The sequence below is a fragment of the Trichophyton verrucosum genome, assembly GCF_000151505.1.
Source record: "Trichophyton verrucosum HKI 0517 chromosome Unknown contig00373_1.f1.exp, whole genome shotgun sequence".
Classification (NCBI taxonomy): Eukaryota; Fungi; Ascomycota; class Eurotiomycetes; order Onygenales; family Arthrodermataceae; genus Trichophyton; species Trichophyton verrucosum.
In genome coordinates, this window is record NW_003315389.1 from 120,940 (window position 1) to 141,628 (window position 20,689).

Genomic DNA, 20,689 nt, shown 5'->3' on the forward strand with positions numbered 1-20,689 from the left:
TTAAAGCGGTTGTAGCTCCTACTCCTTGGCTTGACCCTGGATCTCCAACGTCTCCTTAGGCACAGATCCTCACGGCATATTTCGAACTTGCCACATCTCGCACACCGCCCTTTCACGTAGACTCGGGCCTAGATACAGACTTGCGACGCAGAACTATCTATATTTTGAGACCTGCCATTTAACTAGGGTGTAAACTTTACGAATACCCATCTATACCCAGATTGGCTTATTTATGGCATCTTCCTTCCTATACTGTGTCAACAAAAGCCTGTGACAGTCTGTCTGAATATTAGTGAAACCTGCCTACCATCCACTACAATTGTGCTGGCGAAAATATACCCTAACCATGTCTACTTCATACCCACCAGATGCTGATATGCTTCTTGCCATGTCAAATGGCATAACGGAGCAAGTTCGCAAGTATGCCGATATGCAACGAGCTTGCAACGGCCGTTCCAGTGACTTTACCTCCCAACAAGGTCAAATGCTTCAGAATCAGGCCGAAGCAGTAGCGCGAGAATGCAGAAAGCTCCAGGCACTCGTCTCAGAGCCCAAGGACTGGATGGTGCAAGTTGCCTGGTAGTACTGTGATAGCGTTGCACTTTCAGCCGTCATCGAGATGGGCATTCCAATGCTGATTAAACCGGGGGGGAAAGGCGTAACTTTGTCTTATCTTGCCGGCCGTACCAACGCATCACCTGCTCTGATCGGTGAGGGAATTTACTGCCCCTCCTAGGCGTTCTCGAGCAATTCACTTACAAGATAACAGAGAGAGTCATGAGAATATGCCTTAATAGGTTCATATTTACTGAGTCCAGCGCCGGGTATTATCACCATAACCAGCATTCTCTGCAGTTGCTCGATACCAATTTTGGCAGCCTCGTTCATTACCTGTAAGTCCTTTACTGCTCTGGAGGTTGATCTCCGGCTGTAGCTTTTGAGTCTGACTAGATTTAAGAGTCGACGACGGCTTGCTCTGTGGCGCCTACCTCGCTCGCACCGCTCGCGAGGCTGGCTTTAAAATATCAGATGACCCTACGGAAGCTGCGTTCGGGGTGGCATTCCAAAGTGAGTGAAACGATTGCATTAACTAAAAAGACCAAAAGAAAAAAGGACGATAAAAAAGGGCAAAATAAAACAAAAACGGAAAAGGGAAAAGAAAAGAGGGACAGACAAGCATAGACGCTAACCTGAGCAACTCTAAATAGCCAAACTGCCCCTTTACGAGTACTATCACTCCGTTGACACCGAACGCGGCTGCCGCTTCTCCCGAGCAATGGCCGGCCACTATGATGGGCCGTTGGACATGCCGATTGAGCTGATCTACCCGTTTGACGGTCTCCCTGATGGATCGACGATTGTTGATATCGGCGGTGGCAATGGCCAGAATGCGATCCGTCTTGTTAAGTCGTATCCTCAGCTCGCCGCCATTGTGCAGGACCACGTCAGTGTCATATCCAATGCTGAAAATATGGTCAAGGAAAGTTATAGGGAGGAAATAGCGAGCCGGACTACTTGGGAGGCGCATGATTACTACGCCCAGCAGCCTCAGAAGGGAGCTGATATCTACTTATTGAGCCACGTCTTGATGGACAACAGTGACGAGTAAGGTTTTCCCCGTTTTTAACCGTTCTGCCACTATTTTTGATGTCAATCTCTGATCTGGTATTTGCTTCTTTTTGCAGAAAATGTGTCAAGATGATTCAAGAAGTTGCGAAAGTCATGGACCCAGCTAAGTCGAAGCTATTGATCCACGACTTCGTAGACCTTCCGAGAACTGTTGGGGAGGGTGCTCGTCTGATTGAAATGCTCGATCTACACCTGATTGCAAGCCTCAACACTCACTCTCGTACTGAATTAGAGTTTGACAGTATTATTGAGCGTGCTGCTGGCGATTTGGGTTTGGCGAGAGTGAAGACGTGGCCGGGGAGAGGATCTGCAGTTCTAGAGCTGCGCCTCCAATCCACGTGTGGATCGACTAGCTAGTCCATTGATACCGTTTAGTGATGATGTTACTTCCTTACGGAGTATGACGGGGCCCAATATTTCTAACTCCTTGACTGCCGCTATATCAGGCACTGCTCTGCCGCTGATTGATAAGCAGGCCATAGTTAACTACCTCGGTGCCTTAGGTACGTAGAAACTAGATTTATTTTTTTTTTTTTTTTTTTTTTTTTTTTTTTTTTTTTTTTTTAATAACATATAGGTGATAAACATAGCTTGATAGCTGTTTCTTCCCCGCTATGTCGCTTCTGATACCAACTTCAGCGGCAGGAGTTATTGTTCTTTTTCTCTCCCTAATCGCTGTCCACCATCTTTTTACCAAGCTCCACGCCTATATAATACTGCGCCATATACCCGGTCCGCCGTTGGCCCACCTCTCCAGCTGGCTGCATCGAAGAGCTATCTTACGCTATACACCAGCCCAATGGTATCACGATGTCATTGAAAAATATGGTTGGCATCGTCCTTTTCACCTCGCCGGGATGCTGCTGGGCACACGTATTGTCTTCAGGAAGCTCTAGCTAATGGGTTGTCTTGTTCTCCATCAGGACCAGTCGCCAAAATCGCACCCAACCTCATCGTTACATCCTCACCTGAAGTATGGATGCACGTTACCACCAAGCCTGGCTACCCTCGCTCCGAGTGGTTCTTCAGAGCCATGCGTGTCGACTACCAGCATGATCATCTTTTCTCACTGACGGATACTGCCGAACATGACCGGAGAAGGAAACTGCTAGGCCCTGGGGTAAATCATTCTATTCTTATGTTTATCATTTTCCGAAACTTGTAACAATTGAGTCTTCTAAGTAAACTGACTGTCATGATTAGTTCCACGGAACAGAATGTTCCTACGAATTATGTATCAATGAGCGTCTTGAGGAATTACTTCTTCTTATCAGGTCCAAATATTTGTCCTCCGACTCGAAGGTGGTGCCCATGGACATCGCAGCGAAGGTTCAGTATTTTACGCACGACGTTATCACTGCCATTACTTTTGGCAAGTCCTTCGAGATGGTCCAAAAGGACGCTGATACAAATGGTTATATCAAATCCATAAAAGAAGGGTTCCTAACCGCCAACATTCTGGTTGCCTTCGGGCTTGCGAAAATTTCTCAGTCATCACTCATCGGCCCAGCTCTAACTCCTGTAGCCACCGAAGAGACTGGATACTGAAGATTACTTGCAGTCTCTACCAAACTTATAAAGGAGCGTGAGGCAAATCCTCGCGAAAAACCAGAGGATATGCTCGACTCATTTATCCGGCATGGTGTAAAAGGCGATGCCCTGCGGTCCGAGGTTCTCGATGCTCTAGTCATCGGGTCCTTCGGACCTTGCTACTCTATCTGCTCAGTGATTCTACACACCTTAGCAAATCAGAGCGTCCTCACCAAACTCCGGTGCGAGATTAATGAGGCAGTTGCTACAGGTAAGGCGCCCCGGACAGGCGAGGGTCTTATCAGCTTTGCCCAGGCCAAGCAACTTCCATACCTGCAAGCCGTGATTCGCGAGTCACAACGACTGCTGCCGCCTGTAATTGGCCTTTTCCCTCGCGACATCCCTGCTGGGGGAGACTTTGTCACTGTCGCCAGCAAGACTATATTCCTGCCTGGAGGTGCATATATTGGACGATCGGTGTATAGCATGTTCCATTGTAAAGAAACTTACGGCCAAGACGCCGATAAATTCCGTCCAGAGCGCTGGTTTGAAGCTGAAGACGCTAAGCTTGCAAATATGATTCGTGTAAACGAACTTATTTTCAACCACGGGAAATACCAATGTATGGGAAAGGTGATCGCTCAGGCTGAAATAGCGAAGGCAGTGTTTGAGGTGAGTGCCGAAATTGTCAGTAGGCATAGACATATTGCTAACATTGTGGATGAGCAGTTACTTCGAGAATTCGATTTTGATGTTGTTAGTCAAGACAAAGACCCCTGGAAGACAGTTGATATGTTTGGGATTTGTGGCGTGTCAGATTTTTGGGTACATGTAAAGAGCGTTGAAGGAAAAACACAAACATAAATATAGTGTTGTCGTTGGTTTAACTATAGAGACGACTCGGCCCAAACTTCGGTAACCTTAAAAATAAACTTAAAGTTTCTCGGGAGGAATATTTAAATACTATTGGTTGAGCTGTTTTAAGTCCCGAGCGTTTTATTGGAGTTTATCGAAGCTTAATATTAGTCATCATGATACTCACTTATTAGTCATTAAGTCGTTGCATGCCTTGCTGCTAAAAAGGGTCTGTCGCCTATCATGCAGGCGATGTCGTCTATCCTTATGCTTATGTGCATCATATAATACCATGTACATACTTAATATCCGCGAGCATGGGAGTGCCATCTGGCTTTGGCGATCTGGATTCTTCCTCTGCATTGCTATACACTTCTGAAAAAATATTATTGTCACGTGAGAGATAGACGCCCCCGCCGGACCAATAACTGTGTTCATTGACCATAGCTAAAATCTTCTACGGAATGCCTTAAAAAAAATTATTAATGAGCACCAGCTTCTGCATATTCCGCCCGTTCGAGCTCAGACTGTTTTATATAACCTTAACAATTGATATATGGACCTTCTAGGCTACTTTCGTTTATGCGACTGTTGTCAAGGAATTCAAAATGACGGCAGTTATGGCCTTGCGCGCCGCAGTGCACAATCTTTGTGCCATCCCAGTGAAGGAGTTGACCTCAACGGCTGAATATATTGCTACAACGATTAGCGAAAGCAGTGCGATTCTGTCTGTACCGGCTAACCAGGGTCAATCCGCCGGCGAACCTGACAAAGCAGTTCTCCTCCAAAAATTGAAAGCGCGCATCACCAGCCTGTTACAGGATAAGACGGTTGAAGGACGATGGGCTGGCGTGGTTATTATGAAAGCAACGGTGGAGTCTGGGAGATGGGAGATCCTACGTGGCTGTGAGCCCTGGGCTCGCTATATACTGGCTATACTAGGTGTATGTTCTGATCAAAAGCTGCTGCCTAAGGCAGACATTGAAGACTGGCGAAATGCTAACCAACAGCTACACTGACAGAAACCAGACCCATTGTCGTTGAAGAAACTGGGTATCTTGTGCCTTACGCGGATATTTCAACTCACGCATCTATATCCGACATTGACTCGAGAAATAACGACGCCTATGCTACCACAGTTCATAACCGCTTGCCTAAACATTATATCCACACTCAGCGGCACCAAAAACTGCAGAACCCTAAAGTACGGGAACTCCTTGGTCAACACTATATTGTGCTCCTTCTTAACGCTCCTTCCAAACCATCCAACCATTTTCCGGCCTTTCTTGATGCAACTTCATACGCTTGTCCTGCCGCTGGTAGCTTCGTCGAATACACAAAATGTAATACCCCCGTCCACCAGGTGGGCTGCCCAGCAGCTCTTCATATCACTTCACCAGTGCGCTCCAAAGAATACAGGAAATGAAGAATGGGCCAAGGCTATTCGTGCCACAATTCTATCTGCACATCGAACTACGGACCACTTGTTCAGATCTATAGTAGAGCACTGGCAATCAGTTGATTCTACATTGCCACAGGGAACTTGTAATAGGCCTTCACACTCCGTTGTTGGTGACTTCGGAATTGGCCCTCTTGAGCTCCCCATCTGGTCCGGAATACAACAAGGAACCGGGCGGTTAGTTGGCCTACTAGAGCTCTTGTCAAGTTTCCTCAAGTCAAGATCGAACTCAACAGTTTCTATACCCGTAGGCTCAATTCTTGATTTAACATGCCGACTGGGGTCTATCGCTCCTCCTTCAATCTCAGGAGAGCATGGTGCCTCCATCAATCCCGAGATAAGTAGAGACGAACGAGAAGCATTGCTGAGCGCAATACCTCCCATGCATGCTGCCTCTTTGGGCGTACTACAGTCTCTCCTTGAAACTTTTGGCTCAGAGAATCCCTCGATTGCCCGAAGCTGTTTGGAACAAACTACCTGGATGTTCACGTCTTCAAATGCTGCCCGGTCTGTCCGAGAAGCGGCATATAAATGCTTTGTCGCATCTCTCACGATTATGGGCCCGTCACTGACCAAACCGGATGTCCTGTCGCTAGTACCAGTCATCCAGGCCGCATGCAGTGATATAGTACCGCCTAAAGATTCTGCTATAGTCACTGGAAATACGACCTCAGGTGCCAAGGGCACATCAACTTCCACTGGAACCACCAATGCAGATGCATTCTTACAGAATAAGTCCATAATAAGCCCCGGAAGTTCCTACGAGACTGGTCCTCTCGCAGATTCAGCTGTCAAATTATTACTAGCAACCATCACATACGTTCAAATCGAACACATTCCCTTGTCCCTTCGTGCGAAGATTGATCGCACATCAATCCTTGCTGGCAACAGTGATCTTATGTTGGCCTGTGTTCTTAACCCAATACCTTCAACCGAGTCGCAGCGTGGACATCCTAGCATACTCCCATTCCTGGCGAGATGCCAGCCTAGTAACACTCAGGTTGAAGGGTTACTTCGGCCTCGTATGCCTGTGATATTTACTGGGGCAGGCAGGAAAGGAAGAGTTGAAATCGAAGATTATGAGAATGGCGCCGAGATAGAAACACACGGCGGCGATTCACAAAACCCCGATGTGCGGGAGTCCCTGGCTGAAAAGTTTGGGCCCCGTCCAGCCCCCGCTACCACTGAATCTACAGCCCTACTGAGCGACGCTGGACGAAATAAACGAAGGCACCAGGATGACGTTGACAATGCACTTCCGGCTGATTCACCACAACCCGATAAACGACCTCGGGTTCAAAATGATATACCAACATCCTCTAATGCCTTACCGAGTGGGAAAGTGGCACAAGCCCTTGATGTTCTGTCAAGCTCATTAAGCGGTTCAAATGATCAGAATACTTTGAAAATGAACGTGTTTCCGGAGCCCGAAATCAGTCATCCTACCCAAGACAAAGCCCAAGAGCCTAGTCAACCGCCAATGATAACCAAAAGTCATGAAACAGGTACTGCAGCTGATGCGGAGAGCGATGACGAGATTCCTCGGTTGAACATTGAATCCGATACTGACGAGGAGGGCGAAGATTGAGAAACATTGTGTATATTTATTCAGGAGTCGTGTTTTTAGCGGTATTTGGAATACTTCCACGGGACAGAATCCTTATTCAAGGCGAAAAGCTGAGGCAAAGCACTATTTAATTATATAATGCTATGGTCGTATAACGCTGCTCAAAAATGCCACCAATTAACCCCCTGCGAAATTAATAGCAGGAAGCTCAGATTGAAGATTCTACCATTCTATATCTATACTTGAATCAGGCTGGCGACGCATGAATCTATAAAATGATACCACGCTCCCACCACCTTGTTCCCTTCCACCATCGCAGTGGTTCAGCTTGCCAACGCACTGCGCCACCTGTCCCCTTTGCAAACCCCATAGCTCGAATGGGACTATATGGTACCGGCTCCTCCATCCAAACGCCGCCAATTGTAAAATCATCACAAAGCAGAGGCCCAACACAAGCCAGCCAGACTAGGACGAAGACACACTTTGACAGGCGCTTCAGCCACACTGGGATTCTGAAGGGTATCACCCGTCCAGAGAGTTTTTCAATCGATATTTGGAAAAATATACCAACGATTTGAAGTGCGAAAAATAGAAATTGATTGAAAGGGTTCGTGGAGGAGTTCTGCGTATAGCTCCCCGAGAAATGCAGGATGCCGCTCAATGTAAACGAGATAACAACTTGGAGGCCCCAGAAAATCGACTGTGGCCATCTTCTCCCCGGGTTCCTAGACATAAGCTTGGATTTTATCCAATTACCAGGGGCTAGAAATCCAGCTCTGAACTGTTTATGCCAGAACTTTCCCCAGAATCCCACCAGACCTTCATCCAGGATTGGAATAAGAATATCTCCAAAATAAGGCGGATAGAGGAACGAGGCTTCAAATGGGACCCTGGTCTTCAATCCAAGCGGTGTCTGAGATATGGCCAGGAAAATAGTAGCAGATATCGTGGTTGGGAATAATACTGCGCAATACACAGCCGCCCCGCTCATAGCAAGACGATACATGTATGCTATTGTAGGTGCGAGAGGCCCGCAAAAGGCAAGGAATGGCGGAGGCGGACAGATAATGTGGCCCAGGAAGTGTCGGTCTCCAGTTGAGATGACTTTCAGTAAATCGAGACAGAAGAAATAGAGCACCGACTTATAGATGCTACCAACCAGTACGCCTCGGGTATTTTTCTCTTCCCAAAGCACGTCTACATCCAGGTCGGCATTCTCACCCCGAGATAGCTGGAGTTGGACTTGTTTTGGGAGAGGCGCGAAGTCCTTCGGTCTCCAGTTCCAATGCGGGCCCCTATGGCTGAAGAAAAGATCAAAGGCCCAGGTGAACCGGTGGCCCAGCTTCTCTGGGAAGCCCTGCCATTTGAACCGCGGAACTATCTTTGGATCTGAGCAAGTAGCCTTGCTATTCGCATTCCCATTCGAAGAGTCGTATTCACTTGCGGAATTCTTCAGTATGCCTGGAGTGCGACCAGTCTTGCCACCTCGTCCCTGCAGCAAATTCTCCTTCGAAGTATCGAAAGGTACAAACGACCGTTCGATCCGCTTATAAGTTCCTTGCACGTCATTGAATATGAGCAAGGAGGCACTCCATATGCTAAGCCATGAGAAGATCAATCCAACGCCATAACCACCCAAAACGAGGAGCGACCTGCAGTGTACGATGACATATATGTTTAAGTAAAGAGAGTGAAAATAAAGTAGATGCCTTATATATTTGACAGGCCCGTCGCGAGGCCACTTGATCACAAGGGCGAAGATAACGATGAATATTGATGCAAAGTCCCGGGGAAACACCAAAGGTTGGAACTCTCCAGACTTGATTCTGGCATCAAAAAGCTCATTTCGACGCTGCAGGTGTGACTTCACTGTGTCTATATAAGAAGTATCCATCCTTAGAGCAGCACATCAAGATGGAATCACAACCTGGAGAGCCAGCGAGTGACAAGGCTGGCTCGAGATTTGGCCTGGGAGAAATCTAACAATTTAAGGGGTGGAGCTAGAAATGGTTTTGGGAACCGGGCAATCATTGGTTGCCACACTTGTGTATTTATTGATGGCTGACCCTAGTCTATGAATCAGTGGCTTGGACCAGTAGTTATCTATCCTCGCATGAAATTATTCTGTCTTGTTGTCATACGGAAGCTGTAAAATAATAGGAGATGATTAAGTTGGTGAGAACCCTGGTTGAAAGTGCTGTATAAATAATAGCCTTACCTGGGCGGAAGATTCTTCGCTAATCTTGAAACACCGGGTTTCTTTTAGTGTTACCTATTTGCGTACGGAGTAAAGGATCCAAATCATAGTGTTGGGACTGCCCACGTTAACCTTGACCCATCGATCATGCTTCTACATAGAAGGTTCGCCCATGACAGCAATAGGGAGGAATTGCAATTATTCCGTACCAGTCCATTATTTCGAGGAAGCCTTGCACTCGGGGAAAACGACGTGGAGGACAGGAAGTCATTCGTATAACCGCGTGCAAACAGCGTAGTTAGCTCCCTAACTATGGCGTGACGGCTCCGTATAACTACTGGTTGTACTGCTATGGCTGGATACACCGTAGTGACCGAGGATAACTGGGTAGTAATCTCCAAATCGCTGCGGGTGTGCTCCGTAGACTGAATAGAAAATATGCAACTATTCGTTTATTTTCTCCTGTTTCTCTCTCATTTTTTTTTTTTTTCGTTTCTTTAACGCTGAAAAAAAAAAAAAAAATAAATAATAATAAAAAAGCAGCAAAAAATCAACAAAGCGTTTTTAAGCTTAGCGGCAATTAGCCGCGCGCTAAACATTTGCCTAATTGTATCACGTGATGTTATTATTACCTATAGAGGAAAAGGAACCTTAATCTAAACGCGTAACAAATGCATTGAAAAGCTTAAGTAATCCTAATCAGTACGATTTTCACTTGCACGAAATCGATATTTTTAGCATCTTGGATGGGGAAGAATAAGAAACATGACATTCGTCTATACAATCCTCTTCTGTTGTGCCAATATCCCCAACTGGAATGTTGAAACGCGGAATCAACACGACTATCAACGTTTTATCGTTGAGCTGATACAAAAATCGCGCCAAGACAGAGTTAGTTTAGGTTTAACTCACTTAACTAGCTATGGAGAACAACATTTTGCTTGATCTTCAGGCTTGAAAGTAATGATAATTCTGGCCTGAGGAACCCCAGAAGCCATTGAATCGAGATATCATGCAAAATGTCAACCAAACGGCGGATTAATCTAGTTGATCTCACTGGAGATGGTGAACCTACCTCTGACTCGACTCGCAAGAGCTACACAGCCCCTACTGATGGCCAGGAGCTAAGGGCGCGTCAGAGCTTCGTGGATCTTACTCAGGGGGAGCCGAGTACCCAGATGGAGCATGATGAAGAACTAAATGCAATGCAGGCGGTTCAGGATTCTCAATTCGATGAAACGGCTTACTTGACCTCGGAGCTCTACGGTATTAATCTCTTCGACACGCCAAAATATCGCAGGAAATGGACCGGAAATACTAACCAGTAAAATTCCTCTAGGTCATCTGGAAACTAAAATCGTGGGCGTGAGGTTCTACAATGGCCATGCCACATTGGGCGAGTGTGTCCTTGTCAAAAGAGACAGCAACAACAAGTATGATTCAAATGCTGTCAGAATCGACAATGTCATGGGCCACCAAATCGGTCATCTACCCCGTGTACTAGTCAGCAAGCTTGCTCCTTATATGGTAATTGGCTGTCTCCGTTGCTAGACATACTGGTGCTGAATCACCCTTAGGACTCGAATGAACTGCTGGTAGAAGGTACACTATCCGGTGAAATAGGAGCATACGATTGTCCTATTACACTCCACCTGTATGGAACAAGTGAGCCTGGGGCAAGGGAACAATTAATGGAGAAAATGCAACGTGATAGGTTACCAACCACCGTGGTTAAAGCAGCAATTCGGAAACACAAACAAGATCTTGCAAAGAAGGCCAAAGAGGATGCTGCGAAGATGCGTGCAAATGCAAGAGCGCTAGCCCAACAGAAGAAAGGCAATCCAATGTTCGCGAATCTTTCCCAAGGGGCAGAACCGTCCCAGCAAACAGAGAGTTTGGACGAACTTCTCTCTCAGAGTATTGCCTTTAATCCTCGAGAGACAGAAAAGATTGTGGAAAAGTTTGGCTTGGATGAAACTGAGCTTTCACAGATGCCAATGGCAGAATGCCCTCCTCAACTTTCAACGGAACTCCTTCCATATCAGCGGCAGGGACTGGCATGGATGCTTGACCGCGAATCCCCCAGCCTTCCAAAAGAAGGCTCTGACGATATCGTGCAGCTATGGAAACGAGTTGGTAAGAGATACATGAACATTGCAACTAACTACTCATCTTCGACTGCGCCGCCACTTGCAAGTGGTGGAATTCTGGCGGATGACATGGGCCTTGGTAAAACGATACAGGTCATCTCGCTAATACTAGCTAATGCGACCCCTAAAACACCAAAGTCTTCTAAGGCCACACTCATTATTTCTCCTCTTGGTGTGATGAGCAATTGGAGAGATCAAATAGCGGCTCATATCCACAAGGAGCATGCATTGCGTGTTCTAACATATCACGGCTCTGGTAAAAAAGAGGCTGCTAATCTCTCTCAATACGACGTGGTTATCACTACGTATGGTGCTCTTGCCTCAGAATACGGACAATTGCTCGGTGCAACCGGGAAGTTTGCAAAGACGAAAAGAGGACTTTTCTCTGTACGCTGGCGGAGAGTGGTCTTGGATGAGGGCCATACAATTCGAACACCAAAGACAAAGGCAGCTTGTGCAGCTTGTATGCTAGAGGCAGACTCACGCTGGTCTCTTACCGGTACCCCCATCGTCAATAACTTGAAAGACCTGTACTCCCAAGGAAAGTTTATCAGGCTATCCGGCGGCTTAGAGGATCTACCTGTCTTTCACAGTGCATTGATTCGGCCTCGGAATGCTGGTGATGAAAATGCTAGTCTTCTACTCCAGGCCTTGATGGCAACCATATGCTTAAGACGCAGGAAGGATATGAGCTTCGTAAACCTTCGTCTACCCCCTATGGAATCTCATATACTACACGTTAAATTTCTTCCCCACGAGAAGGAGAAGTACGAAATGTTTGAGTACGTAATTACCCATTCAATGCTTAGCCCCACTAAACAAGCAAATAACACCAATACTCTAGGGCCGAGGCCAAGGGTGTCTTCATGGACTTCCAGTCCAACAAGAAAGGCAAGAAAACAACATATTCTCATGTCCTTGAGGTTCTCCTACGACTTCGTCAAGTATGCAACCATTGGAAACTTTGTCACGACCGTGTCAAAGGACTTATGGAATTACTGGAGAAGGATAAGGTGGTTAAGCTCACCCCGGAGAACGTCAAGGCACTTCAGGCTGTATTGCAATTAAGGATCGAAAGCCAGGAAGAATGTTCCATTTGTCTCGAAAGTCTAGACAACCCTGTCATTACCCCCTGTGCACACGCTTTCGACTACTCCTGCATTGAGCAAACAATCGAACTCCAGCACAAATGCCCTCTCTGTCGTGCCGAGATTAAAGATTGCTCGGAATTGGTATCCCCTGCTGCGGAACTTGGCGAAGACTGCAATCAAATTGACGTAGAGTCAGACTCTTCAAGCAGTAAAATCCAGGCTCTCATCAAAATCTTGACGGCAAAAGGTCAAGCCGCTGGGACGAAGACGGTGGTTTTCAGCCAGTGGACATCCTTCCTTGACTTGATTGAACCTCACCTTGTCTTATATAACATCAACTTTGCCCGAATTGATGGAAAGATGAACTCTGCCCAGCGTGACGCTGCCATGAGTAAATTTTCCCGTGACTCAGAATGTACCGTGATGCTTGCCAGCTTGAATGTGTGCAGTGTTGGCCTCAATCTGGTGGCTGCCAACCAGGTTGTCCTGGCTGATAGCTGGTGGGCTCCAGCCATTGAAGATCAAGCTGTGGACCGCGTATATCGCCTAGGCCAGACACGTCCTACAACTATATGGAGACTTGTCATGGAGAACAGTATTGAGGACCGAGTACTTGATATTCAGAAGGAAAAACGGGAACTTATGAGCACGGCTTTCCAAGAGAAAGCTGGCCATAAGGACCAGGCACGACGGTCTAGATTAGCTGATCTGGAAAAACTCCTTCGGTGAGACGTAATGCGGATACAAACCAACATTCGTTCCCATGCCTTCCAGTTTTGTATAGTCTTTTTCCTACTAGACACCCAGGCCCTTATAGTACCTTAATACATTGCCAGTCCTGTCCCCCGAAATATTGCAGAGGGACAATGTGAATTTTGCATAGTAATTGTATACGTAGAATAGTACTAGCCGGGCAACAAATGCACAGGGGATCGCAAGAAACGTGAAAGTAAAAAAAGGGTATCATGATGCAACATTCCCGTGGTAACCACCTGTCTGACCCAATTCCCATGTACACCCAAACTACTAATCAACCTGCTTTTGATACAAACCGCAGGGCCCGTACTAATAAATAGCCATATGCAAAAATGCTGCACAAATATAACTAAGTGATAATGGAAAAAAAAAAACCTTGGATGCAAGTGACCTTAGGGAGGCGACAGGAGGAGCAAATTTTAATTCAAGAACAGCAGGCGGAGGGCGAGCGGAACGAGAAACTGACTCAATATCAGACGGGGCTAGCAAGGTTCGTTCGTGGGAAAGAAAGAAGGATCCAAAGGTCTCTATTGTTGTTTGCAGTCCTGCATCGTTGGATCATCATCGACGCTCGAAGGTGGATCTTATCGTCAGGGTTGACTCAGTGTTTTGCTCTTAAATTGTTCCACCGTGTAGTGTTTACTTACCTCTTATCCCTGCGTGTATCATTTCGGGAGAACTGGGTCTGGGCTCTGGTACAGGCTGGGTAACCAAAGGGGGTAACGGAGAAGGCTGTGTACTTCGAGGCTGAGTGGCCTTCTCCCCTAGATTGCCGCGGTTTGCTGAAGACACACTAGACGGAGAGATCGGTTGTTGCGTTTGTTGGGAAACGGGAGAAGCCTGAGAAACCGAAGCCGCAGCTGGAGCTAGGGTCGGGGTCGAGGGATCTGAAGGCGCTCGGCAGATGGAAGTAGCCGGATCTTGAGCTCGAGGGGCGGGAACTGGAGCTTGAGGTGTTGGGAGAGTTGGAGGGACTGAATAAACCGGGGCTGAGGCAGGACCTTGCACCGGCCGTGATTGTGTTGGAGGTGCCTGAGGTGATACCGTTTCGCTTCGACCTTGTGATGAAGCTGAAATTTGTGACGGGGACTGCATTTGATTTGGTGCCTGGGAAGCAACCTGAAGCTGAGGTTGTGGCTGCGGTGAACGCGGAACTGGGGGCCGAGGGATAGCCATATTCGGCGTAATCATGACACCATTACTATTGTGAGAAACAGGACCTGTCTGGGGTTGTGACTGTAGTTGTGGTGAACGCGGAAGTGCGGGCCCAGAGGGAAGCGTATTCTGCGTATTCATGACACCGTTGCTACTATGAGTAACTGGTGCTGTCTGGGGCTGTAGATGAAGTTGTGGCGAGTGTGAAGCTGGAGGCCAAGGGGGCCGCATATTCTGTGTATTTATGACACTGTTGCCGTTATGATTAAAAGGAGCTGCTTGCTGCATAGGAACGGAATAGTGGCCCGGTCGAGATTGAAGGCTGTTGTTAACCGGGAATCGTGATTGAAGCACCTTCATCATATCTTCCTGAATGCGTTTTTCTTGTGCTATTCTCCTTTCATGTTGTTTCTTTGCCCACAACTCAGGGTTGGAGCGTTCCAATCTCTCATCATCTAACTCCGCTTGAATCTCGTTTTTCTCTTCTGGAGTAAATTGCACACCATCCTCACGATGGAGGTTTTCTGAGGTGACAATTCGATGAATGAAGTTAGTCTGCGCGAGAATTTTGTCTAATACCTTTGGGTCTTTGCCCTGGAATTCGGACAAATCATGCTTCTTGCAACTTTGGATAGGGCGTCTGAATTCGCTTGTAGACTTGCCCGTAGACCGTGTAGGGTTCTTTTTGTCAATAGCCCGAAGGGCCATGTTTTTCTTGAAAACACCCTTCTCATGTATCAATTCCTCGAACGTTCCTCCCATGACGAAGCGATAGACAAAAACGTCCTTGGTCTGTCCAAGACGGTATGCCCGCCCAATGGCCTGCTCCTCCCAGGTTGGGTTGTACTCGGACTCAAAGATAATAACCCGATTTGCGCCAATGATGTTGAGGCCTAAGGCGCCCGCTTTCGTTGAGATAAGGTATACGTGCGCATCTGAGTCTGTGAAATCCCTTGTTGCTGCCTGTCGAGTTGCTATCGGCGTCTTTCCATCCAAGCGACAGTACTTGTGGCCTCTCGCCTCTAACATTGAGCCAAGATAAGAAAGTGTGTGTAAATATCCCGAAAATATGAGGATTTTGTCTCCCGCTTTGATAGATTCGTCAACAATTTGTCCAACCATCTGCGTACGATGGGAATTCTCAGGGGAATCCAAATCTTTTATGTCTTTGAACTTTTGCTCAAATTGTGACACAACTTCATCCGTTATGGCGGTTTGGCCCTCAATTTCTAGAACATCATCCTCCACAGTGATTAAGATTGAGCTGTCATCAACGTTCGCTTCGGGCTCGGACTCTGAAGGAACTACTACTCCCGGGCCTCCCTCTATGGCTTTCTCCCTCTCAATGACCTGGCTCCTTGCTTTCTTTTTCTCAAGAATCCTTCGCAAGAAACATGAAGGATGATGGCATAGAAGGGTCAGATAAGAAAGCAAAACCCACAGCCGTGTGAATTCAAATTCACCTTTCCCTTCCATGGTCAAAGCCACGAACTGATTGTAGGTTTCCTTTTGCAGGGGTGTCGGTGGGATATAAATGACAAATTCAAATTTGGAAGGAAGGTCTTTTTGGAGGACTGATATGCCGGCCCGGTTTACCTTTGGCTCAAGAACCTTTTTCAAGACTTCCAATTTCTTGCGAGACTTGACGTATTCCGCATTGGTACTGTCGTAGTATAAGCCTTCTCTTATAGGCTCCTCATATTTAGCTTTAAACTGTTTCAGCGTCCCAAGGTAGTTAGGCGAAATCCAATTGACCATTTGATAGTAATCAATCAATTGATTTGACAGGGGAGATCCGGTTAATGCGATGCGACTTTTCGACTTGAACATACTGCATGCTTTTGACAGGTTAGACGCGCCATTCTTCATCTTGTGTGCCTCATCTGCAACAACAATATTTGGACCATCGAGTAACTGTCCTTTGAGCATCTCACACTGTTCGGTAGACAGTCTTTGCAAGCCAGTTTTCTGGGGATTGTAAAGAATCATTCGTCGCAAGAGCTCATGACTGATCAGTAGGACGCCACCCTCAGTATACCAGGCATTAATGGTACGGAGCCGCTGTATTGGGTCCTGGGATATAGCTTTACGCACTCGCCCTAGGTTATCCCTAGTCACTGCATCTGGCGGGGTCCATTTGGCAAATTCTTCTTCCCAGTTATCTATTAACGATGCAGGGCATGTAATCAGAGTCCTAGATGTTCTAAACCGTCTTGGGATCTGCTCTTTGATTTTGGGATCTGATGAATTTGATGCATTGGCAATGGTTACCAGAAGAGAGATCCTTTCCTTAAGATTAACACGGCATTTTATACACAATATAGGGAGCCAAGGAGGTAACTTACACTTGCATTGTCTTCCCTAGTCCCATTGTATGAGCTAGAAGACAGCCTTCATTTTTCTCATCCTTGATCAGTTCTCTCCACATGAATTGAATCCCTGAAAGTTGATGCTCTTTGATGCGGCGTCCGAGATCGCGGTGTAGACAGATAACAGGATCATCAAAGCTGATGATTTTCTTCTCTGGATCATCATTTTCAATTCCCCCTTCTTCTTGTAATATCCGCTGCCGTGTTGCCTGTTCTTCAACACGGCGCTGCGCCCGACTTTGCGTCTCCATGGCTTCCCTACTTTCTGCCACGGCTCTCTTTCTTTTTTTGCGTGGAGTGGATCTCACAATTTCTTGTGTCTGAGCTTCCCTCCCTGAAGGCTCTTCTTCATCATCGTCATCTATAATAATAATTGGATCGGTGACTACCGAAGAGCCATTGCGCAAGGTATTCTGCGACGAGTTGATGATTTCGCAGGATGTCTCCCGCTTTATACTCTTTCGATTCTCAACACAAAGAATCTCTGTAAGATCATTGTAATAAGGAAACACCTCATCCTTACGGCGGGCTTCCCTCAAGTAGGCTGTCGGAATACCTACGTTCCCCCTAATAAGAACCACTTTGAACCACGAGACGTACAAGGTAGCCATCCTCTTATAGAGATAGACATCTTCCCCAGGTATAGATGTAATTTTGTATCCTTTCTTCTGAATCGCCTTTAAGGCCTCCCGTAGTCGCCGACGCCATGTATTCTTTTCCACAGAGCCAAGTAATGCAGTTAACTTCGCTCGCTCATCCTTGGACAGAGTATAGATGATTTTGGCGAGGAGTAGTCTCCTATCGCCCCGTTCTATAACGGTCTCCCAGTCGATCTTATTCAATGCAGTAACATCAGTTATGTCAGGTTGCCTAGATGATTCGTCATCTGAAGGAGAGCGATCGCGCACCGGGTTAGGAAGAGCGGGAGGGGGAGGGGGAGAAAACACAAGCCCATCCTTCGAACTTCCTGTGGGATTTAATGGCGGTGTGTGGATATCCAGGCTGCCAGAGCCGTCAGCATCCTCGATCTCTTGTTCACCTTCTATATCTGCTTCAGTCAAGTCCAGAACGTCAACATCTTCAAATGGGCCTCTTATGGGGATCTGAGCAGCCGAGTCAGGTAGAGGGTTTGTGTTCTCTTTCTCTAGAATGGATGATGGTGAAGGGACAACATTTCTATTCCTTTCAGGGGATATTGTTCCTTGCGTATTCATCGGGTTATCATCGGAGACAACGAAATCCGGGTCACTTTCCACAGCTTCGTCAGTATCGGACCCAATAGATTCCTCGTCATTATCCCTGAAGCGTGGTCGGGACGCTGTCGGGCGAGCTGGAGGAGCACTCGGCTTGGAAGGGCATGTCTCTAACTCCAAGACAGACACTCGCCATTTCTGAATCTCTCTCTGCGTCACTGTCACTTCCAATGATGCGCACTGTCGTAAAACTTTACCACGGTCACCTGTTTCATATTCGTTACTTTTTATGCCTTTTATCCAGCTAGCAAGACGCTTGTCAAAATGAGTGATCTGGACTTTTGCTCGACGAATATCGCTGGAAACAGTTCCCTTCTTCCTTGATTTATTCCACAATGCATATGCCGTTCTTTCATAGATTGGAAGCTTGGTATTCCGCCATTTTTCAATAGTATCGGTAATAAACTGATCAATAATCGCGTTCAAGTCGGCTGCAGACATGAGGCTAGACGCAACATCCTCATTATCACTTTTCGCGTCGTCCCTAGCTTCATCCATATCCCTACAAGTCTCGGAGTCATAGTCTTCGGACCCAGATTCGCCGTACAATGGCAATTCATCGCTCTGTGGGGGATACTTGACAGCAAGATAGTCCAAGGGGGATTTTTCTCTGAGATGCGGCCATTTTGAAACTTCCTCCATTCGAACACTGACTCTCCCATTATTTTTATTGTAGAGCGTGAAGTAGCGAGGTACATCTGGTGCAACATTTTCGTCATATGGAAATATTGCAAGAGATCCTTCTTTATCCTCCGGGAATGGTTGTGGTACTTGTTGTAAGAAATGTAGTATTCGCCTATTAATAAAGCGGGATTCACCCGTTGAGCAATTTGCCGGACGTACATATCCAAACGTATCATTATCATCGTCACTATCAATCCCTTTATAGAACACATCCTTAACCGGATGCTTCTGGAAACAGAGGTATCTCTTCCGGTGGGGATTCTCGGGGACATTAGCTAGCAATTGGGTAGATAGCGCGTCAGGATTGAGACGTCGACGTTTTCTAGCGTCTCTTTCTTTTTGCTGAGGTGCCGGGGGATCGACAAGCTTGAGCGTAGACTCGGCGGGCTGAGGGGTAGCCAGTTGGGCTAGTGGAGCTTGAGACTGGGGGGAAGATCGTAGGGGTGTCGGTATAGATCTGTTTTCGGCCACAGGCGGGCCAGGAAAGGTGTCAACTCTGGCAGGGGAGGTGACTACGGCATTCTGGGTATTTGAGAAGTCATTGTTAACACCGTTACGAAACTCGGAAGAACGCGATCTCAAGTACTGAATCGCCTTGAAGATTGTTGCTTGGTGCCCGAGAGCTTTCAACCCAAGATAGCGAGGCAAGGCCTCCCTATCGACTTCAGTCAAAAGGACTTCCCCAGTCACGTAGTTCTCTCGCAGGTGGCCCTCCAATTGGATTGGATCGGGACGCGGTAGAGAGGAGCGAGCCCAGTCGTTGAACGAGCCATGGCAAAGGTACGCGACCACTTCATCAATAGACCAGAAGAACGGGTCTGCCTCCATCGTGCCCTTGACCTCTTGCAGTCAAGCGACAGAGGGCTTTTCTTCTGTCTCTCTGGTCGTGTTTTTTGCAGCTTCTGCAGCTTCCGTCCCGCCGGACGCGTCGAAAAAGACGTTGGTTTCTTTCCCTTTTTTAAGGTTTTGCGAAGCGATAAGCGACGTCTCAGGGCGAGATTTAGTTAACTAGCGGATTATATAGACTCTGGGAGAGTTTAATTGGCTAAACCCCGCGTTTTGATCACCTGATGTCGGTATAGTGCTACGAGATTCTATTTAAGTGACTATTATGTAAGCAAATTTCCGCCCGCTTCTACTTGCAAGCGTCTCTCTAACAGTTTATTCTAGCTGTTGACTCACGACTTTGCTGGTTAATTGAGCCCCTCAGTTCCAAAGGATGCGGGTTCATTTCATCTAACTGCATCTATCCGCTATCTGCCGCCTACTGTTAGTTATTTATCAGTTAGACTGGGCTTGTTGAATGGCAGGTTTTACTCATTAACTGCGAGATGATCGACTCTCAGCTCATTTTATCCATATGACGAAGCTCACTTCTAAGGCGCATACGTGAAACCCAACTGAGTTATGAAACGAGCCGTTAATTCTTAGCTAACTCACCTATCCTTATAGTTAACCCTGCAGGAATGGCGCGTCGAAGCGTCTTAAGTTGAATCATCCACGGATCCCGGCTATTCCCTCCAGGAATATGACCAACCGGCAGCTACTTAACATATGGTACTAATAGAGAAGCACCGGACGATGGGCTGCTTTGACGCGGTTTACATCTTTCCGCTTTCTTTCGCCTCACTTTCCCCTCAGATTGACCCAGAGAAAGCTGTTCGAGGTGACTGCGGAGTTGACACCTCTAGGAGGAGGGTTACTTAAAGTCCGACATTCGGACACCTGTTCTATCTCCATTAACTCTTGTGATGATTACCAAGTCCAAAAATCCTACTACAAGACCGACATGTCACTTTGATAGCAGTATGAGCAAGTCAAGCTTGACAACATTTGTGGAGCCGGGGAAACTGTCTACGAGGATCACCTCTTAAGAACTGATAACTATGTAAGGTGAGAGTCGACGAGGCCAAACCCTTTGGTCGTTGTATGGACACGATGAAGGACCGATGACCGTGTAGGTAAGGGCAGCTATCGCATCCCAGTAGTTATTC

At 46.9% G+C, this 20,689-nt stretch overlaps 8 protein-coding genes across 8 annotated transcripts; 6 read left to right on the forward strand and 2 right to left on the reverse strand.

Moving 5' to 3' along the window:
• Nucleotides 1–346: 346 nt before the first annotated feature.
• On the forward strand, nucleotides 347–583 carry TRV_04884 (uncharacterized protein; the record flags this gene model as incomplete). Its single annotated transcript, XM_003020973.1, has 1 exon — nucleotides 347–583. The coding sequence occupies one exon, from the start codon at nucleotides 347–349 to the stop codon at nucleotides 581–583; it is 237 nt and encodes a 78-aa protein (XP_003021019.1).
• A 693-nt stretch (nucleotides 584–1,276) lies between these two features.
• On the forward strand, nucleotides 1,277–3,177 carry TRV_04885 (cytochrome P450 monooxygenase, putative; the record flags this gene model as incomplete). Its single annotated transcript, XM_003020974.1, has 6 exons — nucleotides 1,277–1,605; nucleotides 1,686–1,967; nucleotides 2,005–2,132; nucleotides 2,269–2,457; nucleotides 2,559–2,749; nucleotides 2,833–3,177. The coding sequence occupies 6 exons, from the start codon at nucleotides 1,277–1,279 to the stop codon at nucleotides 3,175–3,177; spliced, it is 1,464 nt and encodes a 487-aa protein (XP_003021020.1).
• Nucleotides 3,178–3,246: 69 nt separating this feature from the next.
• TRV_04886 (cytochrome P450 monooxygenase, putative) lies at nucleotides 3,247–4,023 on the forward strand (the record flags this gene model as incomplete). Its single annotated transcript, XM_003020975.1, has 1 exon — nucleotides 3,247–4,023. One exon carries the CDS (start codon nucleotides 3,247–3,249, stop codon nucleotides 4,021–4,023), a length of 777 nt encoding a protein of 258 aa, XP_003021021.1.
• A 599-nt stretch (nucleotides 4,024–4,622) lies between these two features.
• TRV_04887 (uncharacterized protein) lies at nucleotides 4,623–5,033 on the forward strand (the record flags this gene model as incomplete). The annotated part of the gene is made up of 1 exon (XM_003020976.1): nucleotides 4,623–5,033. One exon carries the CDS (start codon nucleotides 4,623–4,625, stop codon nucleotides 5,031–5,033), a length of 411 nt encoding a protein of 136 aa, XP_003021022.1.
• Nucleotides 5,034–5,303: 270 nt separating this feature from the next.
• TRV_04888 (uncharacterized protein) lies at nucleotides 5,304–7,061 on the forward strand (the record flags this gene model as incomplete). The annotated part of the gene is made up of 1 exon (XM_003020977.1): nucleotides 5,304–7,061. One exon carries the CDS (start codon nucleotides 5,304–5,306, stop codon nucleotides 7,059–7,061), a length of 1,758 nt encoding a protein of 585 aa, XP_003021023.1.
• A 247-nt stretch (nucleotides 7,062–7,308) lies between these two features.
• Nucleotides 7,309–8,934, reverse strand: TRV_04889 (uncharacterized protein; the record flags this gene model as incomplete). The annotated part of the gene is made up of 1 exon (XM_003020978.1): nucleotides 7,309–8,934. The coding sequence occupies one exon, from the start codon at nucleotides 8,932–8,934 to the stop codon at nucleotides 7,309–7,311; it is 1,626 nt and encodes a 541-aa protein (XP_003021024.1).
• Nucleotides 8,935–10,256: 1,322 nt separating this feature from the next.
• On the forward strand, nucleotides 10,257–13,207 carry TRV_04890 (uncharacterized protein; the record flags this gene model as incomplete). Its single annotated transcript, XM_003020979.1, has 4 exons — nucleotides 10,257–10,503; nucleotides 10,577–10,764; nucleotides 10,815–12,169; nucleotides 12,232–13,207. The coding sequence occupies 4 exons, from the start codon at nucleotides 10,257–10,259 to the stop codon at nucleotides 13,205–13,207; spliced, it is 2,766 nt and encodes a 921-aa protein (XP_003021025.1).
• Nucleotides 13,208–13,543: 336 nt separating this feature from the next.
• On the reverse strand, nucleotides 13,544–19,523 carry TRV_04891 (SNF2 family helicase/ATPase, putative; the record flags this gene model as incomplete). The annotated part of the gene is made up of 3 exons (XM_003020980.1): nucleotides 13,544–13,761; nucleotides 13,882–16,673; nucleotides 16,735–19,523. 3 exons carry the CDS (start codon nucleotides 19,521–19,523, stop codon nucleotides 13,544–13,546), a joined length of 5,799 nt encoding a protein of 1,932 aa, XP_003021026.1.
• Nucleotides 19,524–20,689: the final 1,166 nt, after the last annotated feature.